The sequence below is a fragment of the Trichomycterus rosablanca genome, chromosome 4, assembly GCF_030014385.1.
Source record: "Trichomycterus rosablanca isolate fTriRos1 chromosome 4, fTriRos1.hap1, whole genome shotgun sequence".
In the NCBI taxonomy this organism is placed as follows: Eukaryota; Metazoa; Chordata; class Actinopteri; order Siluriformes; family Trichomycteridae; genus Trichomycterus; species Trichomycterus rosablanca.
In genome coordinates this window covers 42,569,993-42,587,544 of record NC_085991.1, presented here as the reverse complement: position 1 = coordinate 42,587,544, position 17,552 = coordinate 42,569,993, and the positions used below count along the sequence as shown (strand labels likewise).

The window sequence follows — 17,552 nt, the reverse complement described above, 5'->3', positions numbered from 1 at the left end:
ACAGACGTGATTGGCCATGTTCTGTTATGGATTGGTGCCCTGTTCAGGGTACAATCATGCTTTGCACCAATGATTCCGGATGGAACCAGACCCAGCACAACCAGGATAAATTAATTGATTGAAAATGAAAGAAAAATTAATGAACCACGTATTTTCCAAGATTAATACAATTCTAAGAATCTTTAAAATTAGTTATAATTTACTCATCTGAATTTATAATCCCAGAATCCCAGAGGTTCACATATCCAACCTGGAGTTCAAATTATTGCTTAATGTCACAATAAAGGCTTAAAAAGTACTTTTTGGTGTTAAATTCTGGTGAAATGTGTCTGTTATAATCGATATCACACCATTTCTTATGAGTAACCAATGCAGAAATCGTGATAATTTTAAAAGGTCCACAGATCTTTTCTTGCAAATGCAATTTAGAGAAGAATTGTGTACCTGTCAGAGCTTTGGATGGGTTTTGTGTTGTTTATGATACAATCCTACCATGTGCGAAGTACCCAGTCAGTAATGATCTAGTAATGATTACCATCATGTCTTTACTTTAAAGACAGAATTTGGGAAATGCATCATTAAGCTTATATAACCTTGACCTACTCATCTGGGTATGAGTTTGGCCTTTGCTATGCTAGCTGAGTGTTTTATTATTTTTGACTATACAAACCTTAAAATTATAAGGTTATGTAGGTTCTCTCAGTGGTTGAGATGAAAAGCTGATCATCAAAGACAAAATGCTGTTCGTGTCCAGAATGCCACATCTGGACAGTAAAGATATCCTAGGATAGGGTCATGCAGTTCTTTCTGATGGTCACATTGTTCCTTTCATATAGGCTTGATGGTTATTTTCTTTTCCCCCTTTGTTTCTAGAGCCTCTTCCCAATAAGCATGAACAATCCCTTGGGAATGGAGTATTGTTTAGTTAAAAGAGGCACATGTGCATGCATGCATATAGCAACACGCTAACGTTTGCGAGTTGTTAAAGCTGTTAAAATCACCAAGTGAGACGAGTCGACTTTGACACGGTACACCTGTTAACCCCAGTATGTCCCTGTCCTGAGTACTGACTCGGCGAATAACTCTCTCTGACTGATGGCCTTGCACTTTCTGTTCTGGCATCCTCATTTCCCATCATCTTTATCCCCATGCTAATTGTACCTTGCTGTCATTAGTCTACTTGTATAGTGATGTATGTGTTTTATTAGTGCCCTGTATATCCATGCCAAATTTCAGAATGGCATTTTTTTTCACCTGGGATTCCGCATTACAAGCTCCTCATTATAGAACCTTTTGCCCTATCTGTCTTTAGGAGGGATTTGGAATTTTTGCTGAGAATGCATTGTTACTTTGCCCTTTGGTTGCTACGTGTGCTACAGCCTTATCTCTGTTTGAAAGGGTTTCCTGTCAGACATTCATTTAAAGCTTGCAAAGTTTAGTTGTACGTTTTGCAAATCAATTACTGTCGACCTGGAGCTTAATGAACACCTATCTGGTACATGATTTTATACACTGCACCTACACTTTATCACCCCCTTTACCCCGTTGTCAGTTGAAATGAACTCCTATGACCCTCGCTGAACTGATGTTGGTTTGTGGTCCCGTCTCAGCACCACACAGTGGCACTAATGTGGTAATGACGTTGCATTGTTGATGGGATCAATTCTATTTAAACACCCTGGCCTATTTATTAGAAAGATCAGTCAGAAGACTGAGAGTCTTATAAAAGAACAAGTGGACCCAAATTTTGCCGGACGAATGCCCCTATTGCATAGGAGAGTGGACATCTACAGCAAGGAGATCTGGATCAAACACATTAAACACCAGGCAGTAGAGCATTCTTTGATTGAAGCTTCAAAGTAACACTGAGCTTTTTTCTTGCTATCTTTATTTAACTATTAACTAGGCCAGCTTAGCGCTCATAAACAGGCCTTGGAGCACAGTGGGATTATAACTGGTACAAGGTATAATGGAACACACATGTCAGGACAGATCTGCACTTGTGTATCTCCATGCATTTATTCAGAATTATCGACCTAGATTGGGTTTTATCAGAGGACGTCTGTTGTTATGACCAGTTTGGATGGGCTAAAAGACATCAGTATATATTACACAGATAGGAGTATAATTATATCACAACATAATTATATTTTTTGGTATTCGATTAGAGGAAGCTGTGTATTACACATGAAACATAACTATTATTATAGGCTTTGAACTAGGAGAAAGTAAACTGGATTTCTGGCTAATTGGCACATTTACAATACCACTATACAATAATTATACACTTACATTATACAACTGCAATACGAGCTGCTTTGATTGTTATTTAAAGAATGTGTTTTAGAGTTTTCACTTGGTAGTGCTTGATGATCCAGTATCAATAATTCATTATAAGTACATCACACCACACTATCCTTTTTAGACAGGGCTGGACCTTTAACTTAATCTTTTCCTCTCTTACTTTTTTTGGTCTAGCAACACATCCTTACATACAGTATTACATATTTACATACAGTATTACATACATATTTATGAATATGAAACGTAGTGTTAAAACCCAAATAAATAAATATTCATGAATATGAACAAACTATTTGCAAGGGTAAACAAATGTCAGTGACAAAACGGTTACATTGTCACTGGCCAACCCAAAATCGTGAATAAATTCCACAAAAAAAATTTTTAAATATAATGATAGGCGCCCAGGTGGCACAGCGGGATACTCTGCTAGCACACCAGCACAGAGATTCTGAACTCCTCGGTTTAAAACTCGGCGATGTCACCGGTCGGCTGGGCGCCATCTAGCGGGCATAACTGGCAGTGCCTGCAGGGAAGGATGACCGGAATATGTGGACGGCATCTTTAAACGCTGTGTAAGGACTCTGATTGGCGGATAGAGGCACCTGTACATGAGTGGAGAAGGGAAAGATATATTTTTTTTTTATTTATGAATATGAAACATACTGTTAAAACCCAAATAAATAAATAAATATTCAAGAATATGAAGAAACGATTTGCAAGGGTAAACAAATGTTTAAGTATCTTTTACATTTATTGACGCTTAGATTTTAATGCTGCAAATAAAAGAAAACATTCTAATGCAAATTTCACCAGCTGTAATTATTAAAGATATTGTCATTAATTGTAAAGATGTTAAAGTGAAAAAAAACCAACTAATGAATGAAAAAAGCCATAACAAGCACCTTAAACATTTCTGGACTGGTGTGCATTGCACAATTTCACAACTTGCTTTCAGACTTACAAAGTAGGAGAAAAGCAAGCAGGATGCAGGACAACCTTAAAACGGCAGATACGTTTTAGAGTTCACACCAGCACTATTTTCCTAATAATGACATGCAAATTTTAGAGCATATGAAGTTACAAAGTACTTAAATCTAATACTAGAACACTAAATGTTTTACCAAGTATGAATGAAAATGCCTAAATGAAGCTTTGTGAAACATTTCTGTAACCCTTCCCTTCACTTTGTGTCTCAGGTAACATCATTGGCTCTGGGATCTTTGTCAGTCCTAAGGGTGTGCTGGAGAATGCTAGCTCTGTGGGCTTAGCTCTTATCGTCTGGATCGTCACAGGTGTCATCACTGCTATTGGTGCTCTCTGTTATGCTGAATTGGGAGTCACTATCCCCAAGTCTGGTGGCGACTACTCATATGTCAAGGACATCTTCGGAGGTCTGGCAGGGTGAGTATCTCGATTCCACCACCTGATATCAAACAAAATCTAGTTTAGGAGAGTTTACGTGTTTCAGCCACACCCACTATGAATAGATTTATAAAGTAAATTACATGCTTATACCTTTTTGGCTAGAAAGACCATTTTCAGTTCCAGCCTGACTACTACTATGGACGTCACCTTGTGCACAGGAGCACAAAGACTTCAAGGCCTAATAAACACATTTAGAATAAACTGAAGTATCAATTTGAGCCAGGTCTTCAAAAGCACTTCTAAAATTCCTGTCAACAACAAAACTAAAGCAACACATACATCAATCAGCCATAACATTAAAACCACCTCCTTGTTTCTACACTCACTGTTCATTTTATCAGCTCCACTTACCATATAGAAGCACTTTGTAGTTCTACAATTACTGACTGTAGTCCATCTGTTTCTCTGCATACTGTTTAGCCTGTTTTCACCCTGTTCTTCAATGGTCAGGACCCCCACAGAGCAGGTATTATTTAGGTGGTGGATTATTTTCAGCACTGCAGTGACATTGGCATGGTGGTGGTGTGTTAGTGTGTGTTGTGCTGGTATGAGTGGACCAGACACAGCAGCGCTGCTGGAGTTTTTAAATACCGTGTCCACTCACTGTCCATTCTATTAGACACTCCTACCTAGTCGGTCCACCTTGTAGATATAAAGTCAGAGACGATCGCTCATCTATTGCTGCTGTTTGATACCTGCTCTGTAGTGGTCCTGTGGGGGTCCTGACCATTAAAGAACAGCATTAAAGGGGGGCTAGCAAAGCATGCGGAGAAACAGATGGACTACAGTCAGTAATTGCAGAACTACAATGTGCTTCTATATGGTAAGTGGAGCTGATAACATGGACAGTGAGTGTAGAAACAAGGAGGTGGTTTTAATGTTATGGCTGATCGGTGTATAATGACATATAATGGACATACATAGACAACAGACACAACTAGCAAAATAAAAGTACAAATAGTGAATAAAAGACATCACAGGCATTCCTGCCATGAACATGATGCACAAAAATACCCTCGTTATTCGGTCAGAATATCGCTCAGAATAAGGCATCTCAGTAGGCAGCATTTAAAGAATTTAGACAGCCTTGTTCTCGGGAGCGTGTATAAGATGATGTAAAATGCTGGCAGACCCAGATAGACCCAGAGTATCCTGTGGAGCTATGTGCCAGGAACTGTAGAAGTGTCTTCATAACTCAAATAGATCAAATCAATTAGCAAATGCTGATATTAAAAGCATTCGGCTAACCGTTTAATAGCAGACGGAAAATTTAAAAAATGGATTACTCAAGTCACCTCAACAAACAAATTCTGTTAGCATGTTACTCAGTTAGCACCATTAAAGTGTCAGTAGTACACTGGCCGGTCGTTTGCTAAAACTCCTTCTGAACTTGTAATAGGCGTGTACATTATTCACATACCACTGAGCATTACTACTGATTTTCAGTCTGTAGTGGAGCTCACACTGATCTAAATCCGCCGTTTGTGCTATAAGCATGCAGCAGATTTACGCAAAAATCCAGAGCCAAAGGTCATAGGTCTGCCCCTTATGATTAGTAGAGTGGTGGAGAGCCAAGTCCTCAAGTCATTAACCTAAATTTATTGAGCTAGAATTTTTAAAGCTCATAGCTGATATTTCATTCCATAGCTTTCTGTACCAAGGAGTCCAGGTCAGGAGATCATAATTCTTCACGCTGTCCAAGTACAAAATATGGATGTTAATGATTAACCCATTGGTCAGTAACCCATAAATCCATGATATGGTCAAAAGTATTAGAAGTCACATTGACATCACAAATGCTCTCGACTTGGAGACAGTTCTAGAAGGGGCCACCTCGATGTTAATAGTTTTGTAATGGAATGTCCAACAAGCTCATGACCATGAGCTTGTTGGACATTCCATTACAAAACTATTACCATCGAGTTGGTCTTGAGTGTCCACCTGATCACGAGCTTGTTGGATATCCCATTTCAAAACATACTTCAGGCCTTGAAGTGCATATGCCCGGCTACTAATCTGGTTAGTCTAACCTGGACATGCCTCTATTTAAATCCTGACACACTGTATCATGGACGATACCATTAGGTCATGTTTGTAAATCCTTGTGCTCGTCTCTTGCAGGTTTTTGAGGTTGTGGATCGCAGTGCTGGTGATCTATCCAACAAACCAGGCCGTCATTGCTCTCACCTTCTCTAACTACGTCTTGCAGCCGCTGTTCCCCACCTGCTTCCCCCCAGAGAACGGCCTTCGCCTGCTCGCCGCCATCTGCCTCTGTAAGTCATTGTTGTTCTCTATGGGGGAGGGGGAAGACATACAAGGGAGAAAAAAGGGGAAATAAAATATTAAAGATGAGGGCAAATGAGACAACAAATGCACACTTCAAGTATTACACAATGCTTTACTAAATAACTTTTTTGTAGATAGATGGTACCTTAAAAGAGTTAAATATTTATGGTGGGTAACTAATGAGCAAAAAGCAAGCAAAACCTACTATTAGCTTAAGTATAAAGGATTATAATAGGACTGTTTTTCCAGGCTTGGCAAAACCTGCTTGGCACAGAAAACTGGTGTTTATAACATAATAGTCAGTATTAAAATAATATGCACATGTTATTAATTTAACACCACCCAGCTTCAGTACATTGGCATAAAGCTTTGGGTGGCATCTGCCTTTAGCACCTCCATGCCTCCACATAAGCTGTCTAAGTATACACCTGCTGCTTTTTAACATGTTGTATAAATCGACCTTGGCTCTTTCTTCTCAGTAAAACTGGACTCGTGTTTTGGTTCTTATCCCCGATTCCTGTTTTGGTTTTAACAAAAACAGGGTAACATTGTGTTGCACAATCTAAATTTAGAGAAGTAAGGAGGTGGTGTATTAAAATCTGCAGTCGCTCAGATATACCTTTATGGTATGCGACTACACCAATCAGTATAATGCTAGCTCAGTAATGCTGAGATTCGAACGTGAATCTACACCAAACCAAAAATTCTTAGGTCCTTGCATAACATTTTCAGATGTGATGTATGGTAATTCTTACAGTACACACTTAAACATTAAAACCACCTCCTTGTTTCTGCACCCACTTACCATATAGAAGCACTTTGTAGTTCTACAATTACTGACTGTAGTCCATCTGTTTCTCTACATACCTTTTTAGCCTGCTTTCACCCTGTTCTTCAATGGTCAGGACCCCCACAGGACCACTACAGAGCAGGTATTATTTAGGTGGTGGATCATTCTCAGCACTGCAATAACACTGACATGGTGGTGGTGTGTTAGTGTGTGTTGTGCTGGTATGAGTGGATAAGACACAGCAGCGCTGCTGGAGTTTTTAAATACCGTGTCCACTCACTGTCCACTCTATTAGACACTCCTACCTAGTCGGTCCACCTTGTAGATGTAAAGTCAGAGACGATCGCTCATCTATTGCTGCTGTTTGAGTTGGTCATCTTCTAGACCTTCATCCGTGGTCACAGGTCGCTGCCCAAGGGGTGCTGTTGGCTGGATGTTTTTGGTTGGTGGACTATAAAAACTCCATCAGCGCTGCTGTCACTGCTGGACTGAGAAAACACCTCACTGTGTCTGATTCACAGCAAAACACAAACACACCACCACCATGTCAGTGTCATTGCAGTACTGAGAATGATCCACCACCCAAATAATACCTACTCTGTAGTGGTCCTGGGAGAGTCCTGACCATTGAAAAACAGGGTGAAAGACAATAGCATGCAGAGAAACAGATGGACTACAGTCAGTGATTGTAGAACTACAAAGTGCTTCTATATGGTAGGTGGAGCTGATAACATGGACAGTGAGTGTAGAATCAAGGAGGTCTTCAAAATGTCATGCCTAATCTACACAGGTGGAAATATATGGTATGATTAAAGTTTAAATGACTTTTTTCTGTTGTTTACCCCCCCCTCCACCAGACCATCTCACCACAAAAGCAACCGTTTATATAAAAGTAAAATCTGTTTGTGATTATCTTGCTCTTATTCGCCTTTTACTCATACCAGACAGTTTTCAGTCGTATTTCGTACACAGCTTTTTCTTATAAAAGGCTGGTGTTGCCATAACAACCCTCTTGATCAAGATCTTTGCAGCAGAGCTAACACAGTTCGGGAAAGGTACATCTGACCCAGGAACAGATCTGATTTCATGCAGGGAGTGTAAAATGGAGAGCTGAACTGGAAAACCGACACCAAATCACAAATCAGATCTATTCCAATCACTGCTATTGGGCCAAAAATAGCCTGGATTGAGACTGACACTTGTGTTGAAAGGCTTTCTGGGCATATGCTTTTTGAGAGGTGTTTTTTCCAAAGTCGGTTGTGATTGATGCCCTCATGAAGTTGTATTCCAGTCTCGCGACATGGGTGAAATTTATTTTCAGTAAACAAATTCTCCAGTTTAGGGTCACAGTGGGTCTGAAGCTTCTCCTATGAATGCCATCTCCTGTCCAGATATTTCTCTCCAATTGAAGCCAACATTGGGTTCTGTGCAGTCTTCCCATATCTTCCTAGAATTGCTGCTACAAAGTTGAAAACATCTGATTTAATTATTACACATGGATGTTGTTCAACACCTTAACCCAATAATTTGAAGAGGTGTCCACAAATTTTGGCCTTAATGTGGATGTGTGAAAGATGCCGAGAAGACGGACATTGTGGGAAAGAGAGCAAAGCAAAACTTCACACTTCTTTCTTAAATACTACAGGCTGGTTGTAGACCTGACAGTGTCAGAATAACGGAAATACAGAGAGTGAGAGAAAAAGAGATCTGTAATATCTATAGATCTGTATATCATTGTATCATTGTATATCTCTTGTAGCACACAGGGGACAAAACTGCATACTTGCAATTACATCATAAGGCCAAAAGAATTTGGGCACCTGATTGTGAGCTTCTTGGGCATCCCATTTCAAAAACAAATTGAATTAAAATAGAGTGACCTCTATTTGATCTTTTAAGCTAGAACAACAGCCACTCTTAGGAGGAGGTTTCTCACAATATAAAGTATGTCAGTGGGAATTTGTGGCATTTGGTCAAAAGGTTATTTGTATGACTGGGAGATGTTGGTCAAGAAAACAACTGATGTTCCAGTTCATTCCAAAACTGTTCAGTTGGGTTGAGGTCAGGGCGCTTTGCAGGCCACTAAAGTTTCTTTGAAGACATGAAGAAAAGCTCGGTTTAGTCATGCTAGAACAGGAAAGGGCCTTCCCTAAACTGTAGCTGCAATGTTAAAAGCATATTTCCTTAGAATATTTTACTTATTTATTTAATTTTTCACACCTGTTAGGAATTTCGGCTGAAAAACATTAGTCTAATAATAAGAAGGGGTGTCCCAATGCTTTTGCCCATATAATGCATATATATTCAAAGTCTTGCCTGAAGTTACAGTTTACCTTTTTTGGGGGCGTCCAAGTGTTTAGGGGCGGCACGGTGGCTAAGTGGGTAGCACTGTCGCCTCACAGCAAGAAGGTCCTGGGTTCGATCCCCAGGTGGGGCGGTCCGGGTCCTTTCTGTGTGGAGTTTGCATGTTCTCCCCGTGTCCGCGTGGGTTTCCTCCGGGTGCTCCGGTTTCCTCCCACAGTTCAAAGACATGCAAGTGAGGTGAATTGGCAACACTAAATTGTCCAGAACTGTGTTTGATATAACCTTGTGTGAATTAATGAACCTTGTGTAATGAGTGACTACCATTCCTGTCATGAATGTAACCAAAGTGTAAAACATGACGTTAAAATCCTAATAAACAAACCAAGTGTTTAGGAGTCTGAGCTCCCTCCCCCCCCCCCCCCCCCCCAAATAATTTGAATCATGATCATAAGTAGAGTATGGTGCGCCCAGGTGACTCATTGGGATATTCCGCTAGCACATTAGCACCGAGATTCTGAACTCCTCTGTTCGAAACTTGGCGTTGCTGCCGGTCGGCATAATTGGCAGTGCCTGCAGCAGATACTAATTGGCCACCGTATCTGCAGGGGGGGCCACCGTATCATACGCTGTGCAAGGACCCTGATTGGCGGAAGAGACGCCTGTGCAGAATGCAGGGGCGAGAAGAGGAGGGCGGTGCACGTGTCGGAAATTATCTAATAGTAGGTGGATTGGCTACTCCAAATTGTTCCTAGGTGTGAGCAAGTATTTAATACCCTGCAGTTATCTGTCTGTTGTAATACTCTACATAGGCTCATGCCTACACCCTGTGCTGACGGGTTCAATGTTGAGTACAACATTTAAAAGTAAGAACTGTTTAGCTGTTATAAGAATTAGTCACAGTAATTTTATTTCAACATATCAAATATTGTCATGTCTCTGAAAATATGCCAGCATTAATTTGACCAAATTAGGCCAATATGATAATTTATAAAAGCATTGAGACAAAACTGTTCTGGACCTCTTAGTCAAAATAGCTTCAAACTACTTTTTTTAAAGCAAGTTCTGAGATAATGTTTATTAACCAGGCCATTGTGATCAAAGAAATTCCAACCACCCAATGTTATCTTTTATTAATCATGAACAAAATATGGGCGACACTGACTTTTACCACCTTGTTATATGGCCCATATCAGGTATAAGAACTTTTCTGAGCAGGTGGTTTGCTGGTATTACATCTTTATTGCATTTGTGGTTTGTAAGAACATCTTGTCCCTCCCTTTTGTTGAGTAGTGAGTCTGACCTGATTTTACCTGTTTACCAAGCCCTTGTAATAGGAGGTACAGAAGGGGTGCTGTTCCAGGAGCATATTTCTGTGTTGTGTCTTGTGTTTCTCGGAGTTGTGCCATTAGACAATGTGGAATTGCCCTGGGGACTCTGTATTCTGGTTGGCTCTGGTTGTAAAGATCATCTGGATTGGCTTCATATGTCCATGTTTATCTTTCTGATGGTTCTAGGACAAGAAAAATGATTAAACTTTATAATGACTTGTAACCTGAACTATAAGATATCTCTTGGACTTTTGTATTGCAGACTTGCTAAGACCCATCATGTATCCTGTACAGTTCATTATTCATCAGTTGCTGCAGGAAACATTTAATTGTTATCGCTATTTAAGGAAAATATTAGATACCAGTGCAGAGTATAAAAAAGGATTAATTTACATTGTAAACAAGTTTTGGTTTGCAATGTACCATCATCTTCTCAATATACACTGATTAGCCATAACATTAAAACCACCTCCTTGTTTCTACACTCACAGTCCATTTTATCAGCTCCACTTGCCATATAGGAGCACTTTGTAGTTCTACAATTATTGACTGTAGTCCATCTGTTTCTCTGCATACTTTTTTTGCCTGCTTTCACCCTGTTTTTCAATGGTCAGGACCACCACAGAGCAGGTATTAGAGCAGGTATTATTTAGGTGGTGGATCATTCTCAGCACTGCAGTAACACTGACATGGTGGTGGTGTGTTAGTGTGTGTTGTGCTGGAATAAGCGGATCGGACACAGCAGCGCTGCTGGAGTTTTTAAATACCATGTCCACTCACTGTCCACTCTATTAGACACTCCTACCTAGTTGGCCCACCTTGTAGATGTAAAATCAGAGACGATCGCTCATCAATTGCTTCTGTTTGAGTTGGTCATCTTCTAGACCTTCATCATTGATCACAGGATGCTGCCCACAGGGCGCTGTTGGCTGGAAATTTGGTGGACTATTCTCAGTCCAGCAGTGACAGTGAGGTGTTTAAAAACTCCATCAGCGCTGCTGTTTCTGATCCACTCATAGCACCAGCACAACACACACTAACACACCACCACCATGTCCGTGTCACTGCAGTGCTGAGAATGATCCACCAAATCTCTGGGTCGTGGGTTTGAGCCCCTTTTCGGGCGCTGGCCTTAATTTGGCCCCTGATAGCTTTTAAGTGGCTTTATAGGGTGGTTTAAGCTTAGGTACTAAACTAATTGAATGGTCGCTGATTCATGCCCCACGACTGCCGGGTTGATGGTGTTGGGCCATTGAGCAATGCCCTTAACCATGACTTACTATTGTGACTGAATTCAGTGCAAGCAATTGAGGGTTTAGGGCCTTGCTTAGGGGCTCAATAGTGGCAACTTTGTGGGTTGGGTTTTAATCAGCTTTCTGATAACTAGAAACCAGAGCCTTAAACACTAACCTCCCACAGCCTGGTAATTTTTGTAACATTTTCTTTTATTAATTTTTTCTTGTTCCTAAACCAAATGAATGAATAAATAAATTAATGACTATTTCCACATCACAGCATAATTTTGCTAAACCGCATTGCATCAGTCAAAACATAGATTTTTTTTCTTAAGCCTAAAAGCTTTTATGTAAATTACAAACAAAACACTTGCATCAATTTTATATGTGTTATTTTTATTACATTGCATGCAGTCAGTTTCCCAAGGCCTTCTGGTGCACCGCCAAGGAAAATAGTGCAATCGGAATTCTAGTTCATTGTAGCCAACCCCGAAGTATGACAGATAATCGTAAACATGGCTGGAACATAGCGTTGAGTAGCACAGGGTTCACAGAACAGCAGTTTCTTTTTTTAGCTGTTTACGTGTTTGCTCGGGTGTAGTCATCTGTCATGAACGGCTGTTTATACTTACTCCACCAACAGAAAGATAAAACTGTAGCTTCCTCTTATATTTACACTTCTGTTTACATCTTCAGAATTTAGCTGACGCTTTTATACAGAGAGACTTACAGAAGTGCATTCACAGTAAACTACTTACTCTAGTGCAAGTAGACAACAGTATAAGAACAAATATGATAAAACCCTGTTGGAACAATGGTAGAGGTAGAGGGTAAAAAGATTAGTAAGTGCATTTGTTACTAATGTCTGTAGCATATTTCTTGTTCCATGTAAGCATTTATTCTTACACTGAACAAAACACTGTTCAACTCGAGCTTGTTTAGACTGAATGCAAGTGCACTGAAAGTGTGTGTGTGTGTCCTTGAGGGTGTTCTTTGTGCTTGGTTGGAGCTATTAAGATTTTCTGGTCGCAGTAAATGTTTCATTAGTTGATCAGTGTGGGATCACAAGGTTATTTTTGAACAGCTAATATTTTCCTAGAACTGCTAGGACTGAGTAAGAGGGTAAAAGGGTGCTTGTGATGCCCCGTGATAGATTGGCATGGGTTTGACACTTTTCCATTGTTTTTAGGATAGGCTTTGGACCAACCATGATAAAGTGGTCGTTAATGACTGAAGGTTAATACAGTGGTACCCTGAAACTCAACGTCAACTGGTTCTGGGAGCAGTGTTGAGTTTAAAAGGTGTCGAGTTTCAAGGTATTTTTCTCATAAGGATGTATGGAAAACCTGTTAATGTGTTCCATGGTTCCGTGGAACTACATATATTTTAAGCTTATGTAAAATAATGGGGTGGTTTTTGACACTTATACACTGAAAATAACACACATGCTTGCACACCAGCACAGAGTTTCTAAACTCCTCGTTGCCTCCGGTCGGCTGGGTGCCATCTAGCGGGCGTAATTGGCAGTGCCTGCAGCAGATGCTATTTGGCCACCGTTTCTGCAGGGTGGGGGCTGGACTATGTGTGGGTGGGTGGGTCTTCATATGCTGTGTAAGGACCCTGATTGGCGGAAGAGACGACTGTGCAGAATGCAGGGGCGAGAAGAGAAGGGCTGTGCATGTATCTGAAGAGGCGTGTACAGCGACGTGCTCTCCTCGGATGCAATCTGGTATCTCTGGTAGCAGCGGAAGACAAAATTGAGTGTGCTTAATCGAGAGGAAAATGGGGTGAAAATGCATTTAAAAAAGAAAGTTTTGCTGCACTGCTCAAGCCGCGTGCTAAACAAAACTTTTTGCGACTGTTCATTGTTAATTTGAAATTAAATAAATACATTTTTAAAAAATTAACACTGAGTTTAAGGGTACAAATTTCTTGATGAAGGGCATTGTGTTTCAGATTTTGAGTTTAGGGGACGTTGAGTTACAAGGTACCACTAGAAACACTCCTATAAAAAGCCTTTGCATAATAGTGGGGGCTGTTTGGGATTTGGGGTGGGGGTGGTTAGCAGACAACAATCCAGATCATTGCTCATGGCTTTAAAATAAGAGGTCAAACAAGATCATGGTCAGGTGTCCACATACAGTTTGCTTATAAAGTAACATTTTCAGTAAAATTACATAATTGTTATATTCAAAGTTCACTAAATGAGCATGAACTGTTTTCTGTAGTACTGTATTTACACAATTATAAGGACTTCATTTTTTGCCCATTAATGTCAGTAATATAATCATTAACTACACATGGAGTAAAGGTGTAAGTGAATTATCAGCTAAAATTTTATGTTCGAGACAGGTCTACATACAATACGTGTGCACGTGTTAAACTGAATTTTTTTATTAGTACAGGGGTTGATTACTTTACAATTACACTTAATGATCATAGATAGCATGACCTTTTTATGCCATGACCTTTCTGTTTATGGCTTACTACTGCACATCAGTCACATGCGTCTTCCTCAGTGAAAACTGTGTGCTAAGCTTTTACATGCTGTTGGTGACTGCTTTTTTTTTTTTACCTGACTCATCTTATTTAACCACACTGTATAAAACAGGATTCCTAGCCCAGCATTCATATACTAACAACAGCACATTAATCCGAGATCTGTGTTTGTTATACTGTAGTAGAGAGCTTATGTAGTGTTTTTTGCCTTCCTAATGGATCCTATAATTGATGTGATTATAAACAGGGGCTAAATAAGTACTGCAAATGTAATTATGTAAATCATAACTTTTTTTTATATATAATCGGTTTACTTAGTACTTCTAGGTTACAGTATTAAAACCTGTAGAAATCTGTACTAAAGGATGAAGACCGTGCAATGGCTGACCCTGTGCTCTGACCCCAGCTTCCAAACAGACTAGGATTTGCGAAGACAGAATTTCGTTGTACTGTACACCTGTATATGTACACCGATCAGGCATAACATGACCACCTCCTTGTTTCTACATTCACTGTCCATTTTATCAGCTCCACTTACCATATAGAAGCACTTTGTAGTTCTACAATTATTGACTGTAGTCCAGTTTCTCTACATACTTTTTTTAGCCTGCTTTCACCCTGTTTTTCAATGGTCAGGACCCCCACAGGACCACCACAGAGCAGGTATTATTTGGGTGGTGGATCATTCTCTGCACTGCAGTGACACTGACATGGTGGTGGTGTGTTAGTGTGTGTTGTGCTGGTATGAGTGGATCAGACACAGCAGCGCTGATGGAGTTTTAAAACACCTCACTGTCACTGCTGGACTGAGAATAGTCAACCAACCCAAAATATCCAGCCAACAGTGCCCCATGGGCAGCGTCCTACTGATGAAGGTCTAGAAGATGACCAACTCGAACAGCAGCAATAGATGAGTGATTGTCTCTGACTTTACATCTACAAGGTGGACCAACTAGGTAAGATTGTCTAATAGAGTGGACAGTGAGTGGACACGGCATTTAAAAACTCCAGCAGTGCTGCTGTATGTTATCCACTTACACCAGCACAACACACACTAACACACCACCACCATGTCAGTGTCACTACAATGCTGAGAACAATCCACGACCCAAATAATACCTACTCTGTAGTGGTCCTGTGGGGGTCCTGACCATTGAAGAACAGGATGAAAGCAGGCTAAAAAGGTATGTAAAGAAACAGATGGACTACAGTCAGTATATGTAGAACTACAAAGTGCTTCTATATGGTAAGTGGAGCTGATAAAATGGACAGTGAGTGTAGAAACAAGGAGGTGGTTTTAATGTTATGGCTGATCTATTCTTCTCTATTCTATTAAAAAAAGACCTGTAATTGATGTGCACATCATGTAAACGCTCTGCAAATTTTCTAAAAAGCAGCAGAACAATAAAGAATTACCAAATTTTAAACTATATCACTGCAGGTCAATGCATTGTGTGTACGTCTTAGGTCATTGTTTGCTTAAAAACATATAAGTAAGACACATAATTAAATTAAATTTAAGTCAATAATAATGTAAGAGATTTGGGAGCTGCTGAAGGTCTATCAGGTCTGCAATGGTGAAAAATGAAATCTGTTAATTTAGGTGTTTCTTCCCATCTGTGTATGTTTTAGTGTTGCTGACATGGGTGAACTGCGCCAGTGTACGCTGGGCCACGCGTGTGCAGGATGTGTTCACAGCCGGGAAGCTGTGTGCCCTCATCCTCATCATCATTATGGGTATCGTGCAGATTTGCAAGGGTAAGAGTTCCAAGAGTTTTTATTGCTTTTACCAAACAACTGTAAAAGTATAGCACTGATGATTATTATTTTTAAAAAAAAAAGTAATGTAATAACTTATCACCTATTTACGTATAACCGTTCAGACTTCAGAATTTTCTGAATTTTAATGAATGTGTCTATATATAAATATATATAAGAAGTTCTTTTATACAGTTATTTTATACAATTTTTTGTTATAGATGTTATATGAATATACAAATCTGAAAGCACAGCACATTTTAGTCTGAGAAAGTCAAAGCCACTACCACAGAAAAGCTGATTTAATTCTGTTTTTAGATTCATGGCATTATCAGGGATTAGCTGAGATTAAAGTAGAGAGGGGACAGTTATTACAGGCTTTGTTCCACCCACTCTTCTGATACAGCAGAAGTGACAGTAGGTATAAAATACTGAATACAGAAAGAAAACAGGAATGCTGGGTGTTACACGGTCAGTGGCGTTGTTGAAGAACTAGTGAGTGGTACATTGCTCATTTATGTACAAACATGGATTAAGGAGAGCAAAGAGCTGCACTCTAGAACCAAAAGTACTTAGTCCCCCGACTATATGCTTGCTGGACATTGGATTACCAAGTGAGCATTAATATGGTGGGCGCTCTGGTGGTGCAGCGGTCCATTATGCTTGCCCACCATCACTGAAATCCGGTTTTGAATCCCAGCAGTTGTTCTTGGCCAGCCATGCACTTATACAGACATGACCTGAGTGGGAATTGCTGAAGCCCTGCAATGGATTGGCGCCCTGTCTGGGGTGTATTCCTGCCTAGCGCCCAGTGTTTCAAGAGGAACCGGACTAGAATGAAGCAATGCTGAAAATGAAATTATCTCCCTAACACCTCTTTGCAACTATAAGAGCCTATACTTTCCTGGGAAGGCATTACACATGATTCTGAAGTGTGTCTGTGTGGAATTTGTGACTCGTCAGTGTCTATGTGCACAGTCATGCTAGAACCACATGCTTTATTTTAAACACCTGTTAGCAATTAGGAGGGGTGTCCACATACTTTGTCCATTTAGCCTTTATGGCTTACAATGATTTAGTATTTAAAAAATTTTAAAACATAAACCGTTTACTCTTTATTTGTCTCTGCAGGCGAGTATTATTGGTTGGAGCCAGTGAATGCTTTCGAGCCCTTCCAGGACTACAACGTTGGTCTCATAGCACTTGCATTTCTGCAAGGTTCTTTTGCTTATGGAGGCTGGAACTTCCTGAACTATGTGACCGAGGAGCTGGTGGACCCCTATGTGTAAGCTCTAAGTTTCTGCCTACATGGCACATTGTACACCATGTTAAAAAAATTCACATGTCTACAAAACATTCTAGGAAATTCATAGACAAGCTGGTTTGGAATGGTTTTAAAGCCTGAATTTACTGTAGAAGAAAAACGGTTTATTATTAAAAAATAATTCATACTGGATCATGCAAGCAATTTGCCTCAAGGCCAGGCATAAAAAAAATGCATAATATGCTAAACATGGGACAAAACGTACTATTATAATATGTATATTAAACTCAACCCTTAAACTCAACATGTTCAGTTTGTTTTTTAAAAATGTATTTATTTAACTTCAATTTAACAATGAA

General features: G+C 39.9%; 1 protein-coding gene across 2 annotated transcripts in view; it reads left to right on the top strand.

Annotated features, from left to right (window-relative positions):
• Positions 1 to 17,552, top strand: part of slc7a8a (solute carrier family 7 member 8a) — a 37,681-nt gene that overhangs the window by 11,691 nt on the left and 8,438 nt on the right. Inside the window, exons 2-5 of one of the 2 annotated variants that reach the window (XM_062994336.1) lie at positions 3,501 to 3,705; positions 5,851 to 6,002; positions 15,804 to 15,929; positions 17,061 to 17,214. In XM_062994336.1, the coding sequence (XP_062850406.1) occupies positions 3,501 to 3,705; positions 5,851 to 6,002; positions 15,804 to 15,929; positions 17,061 to 17,214 (637 nt within the window). Of the gene's footprint in view, positions 1 to 3,500; positions 3,706 to 5,850; positions 6,003 to 15,803; positions 15,930 to 17,060; positions 17,215 to 17,552 lie in introns of those variants that run through there. The other variant, XM_062994337.1, reaches the window with a different exon arrangement.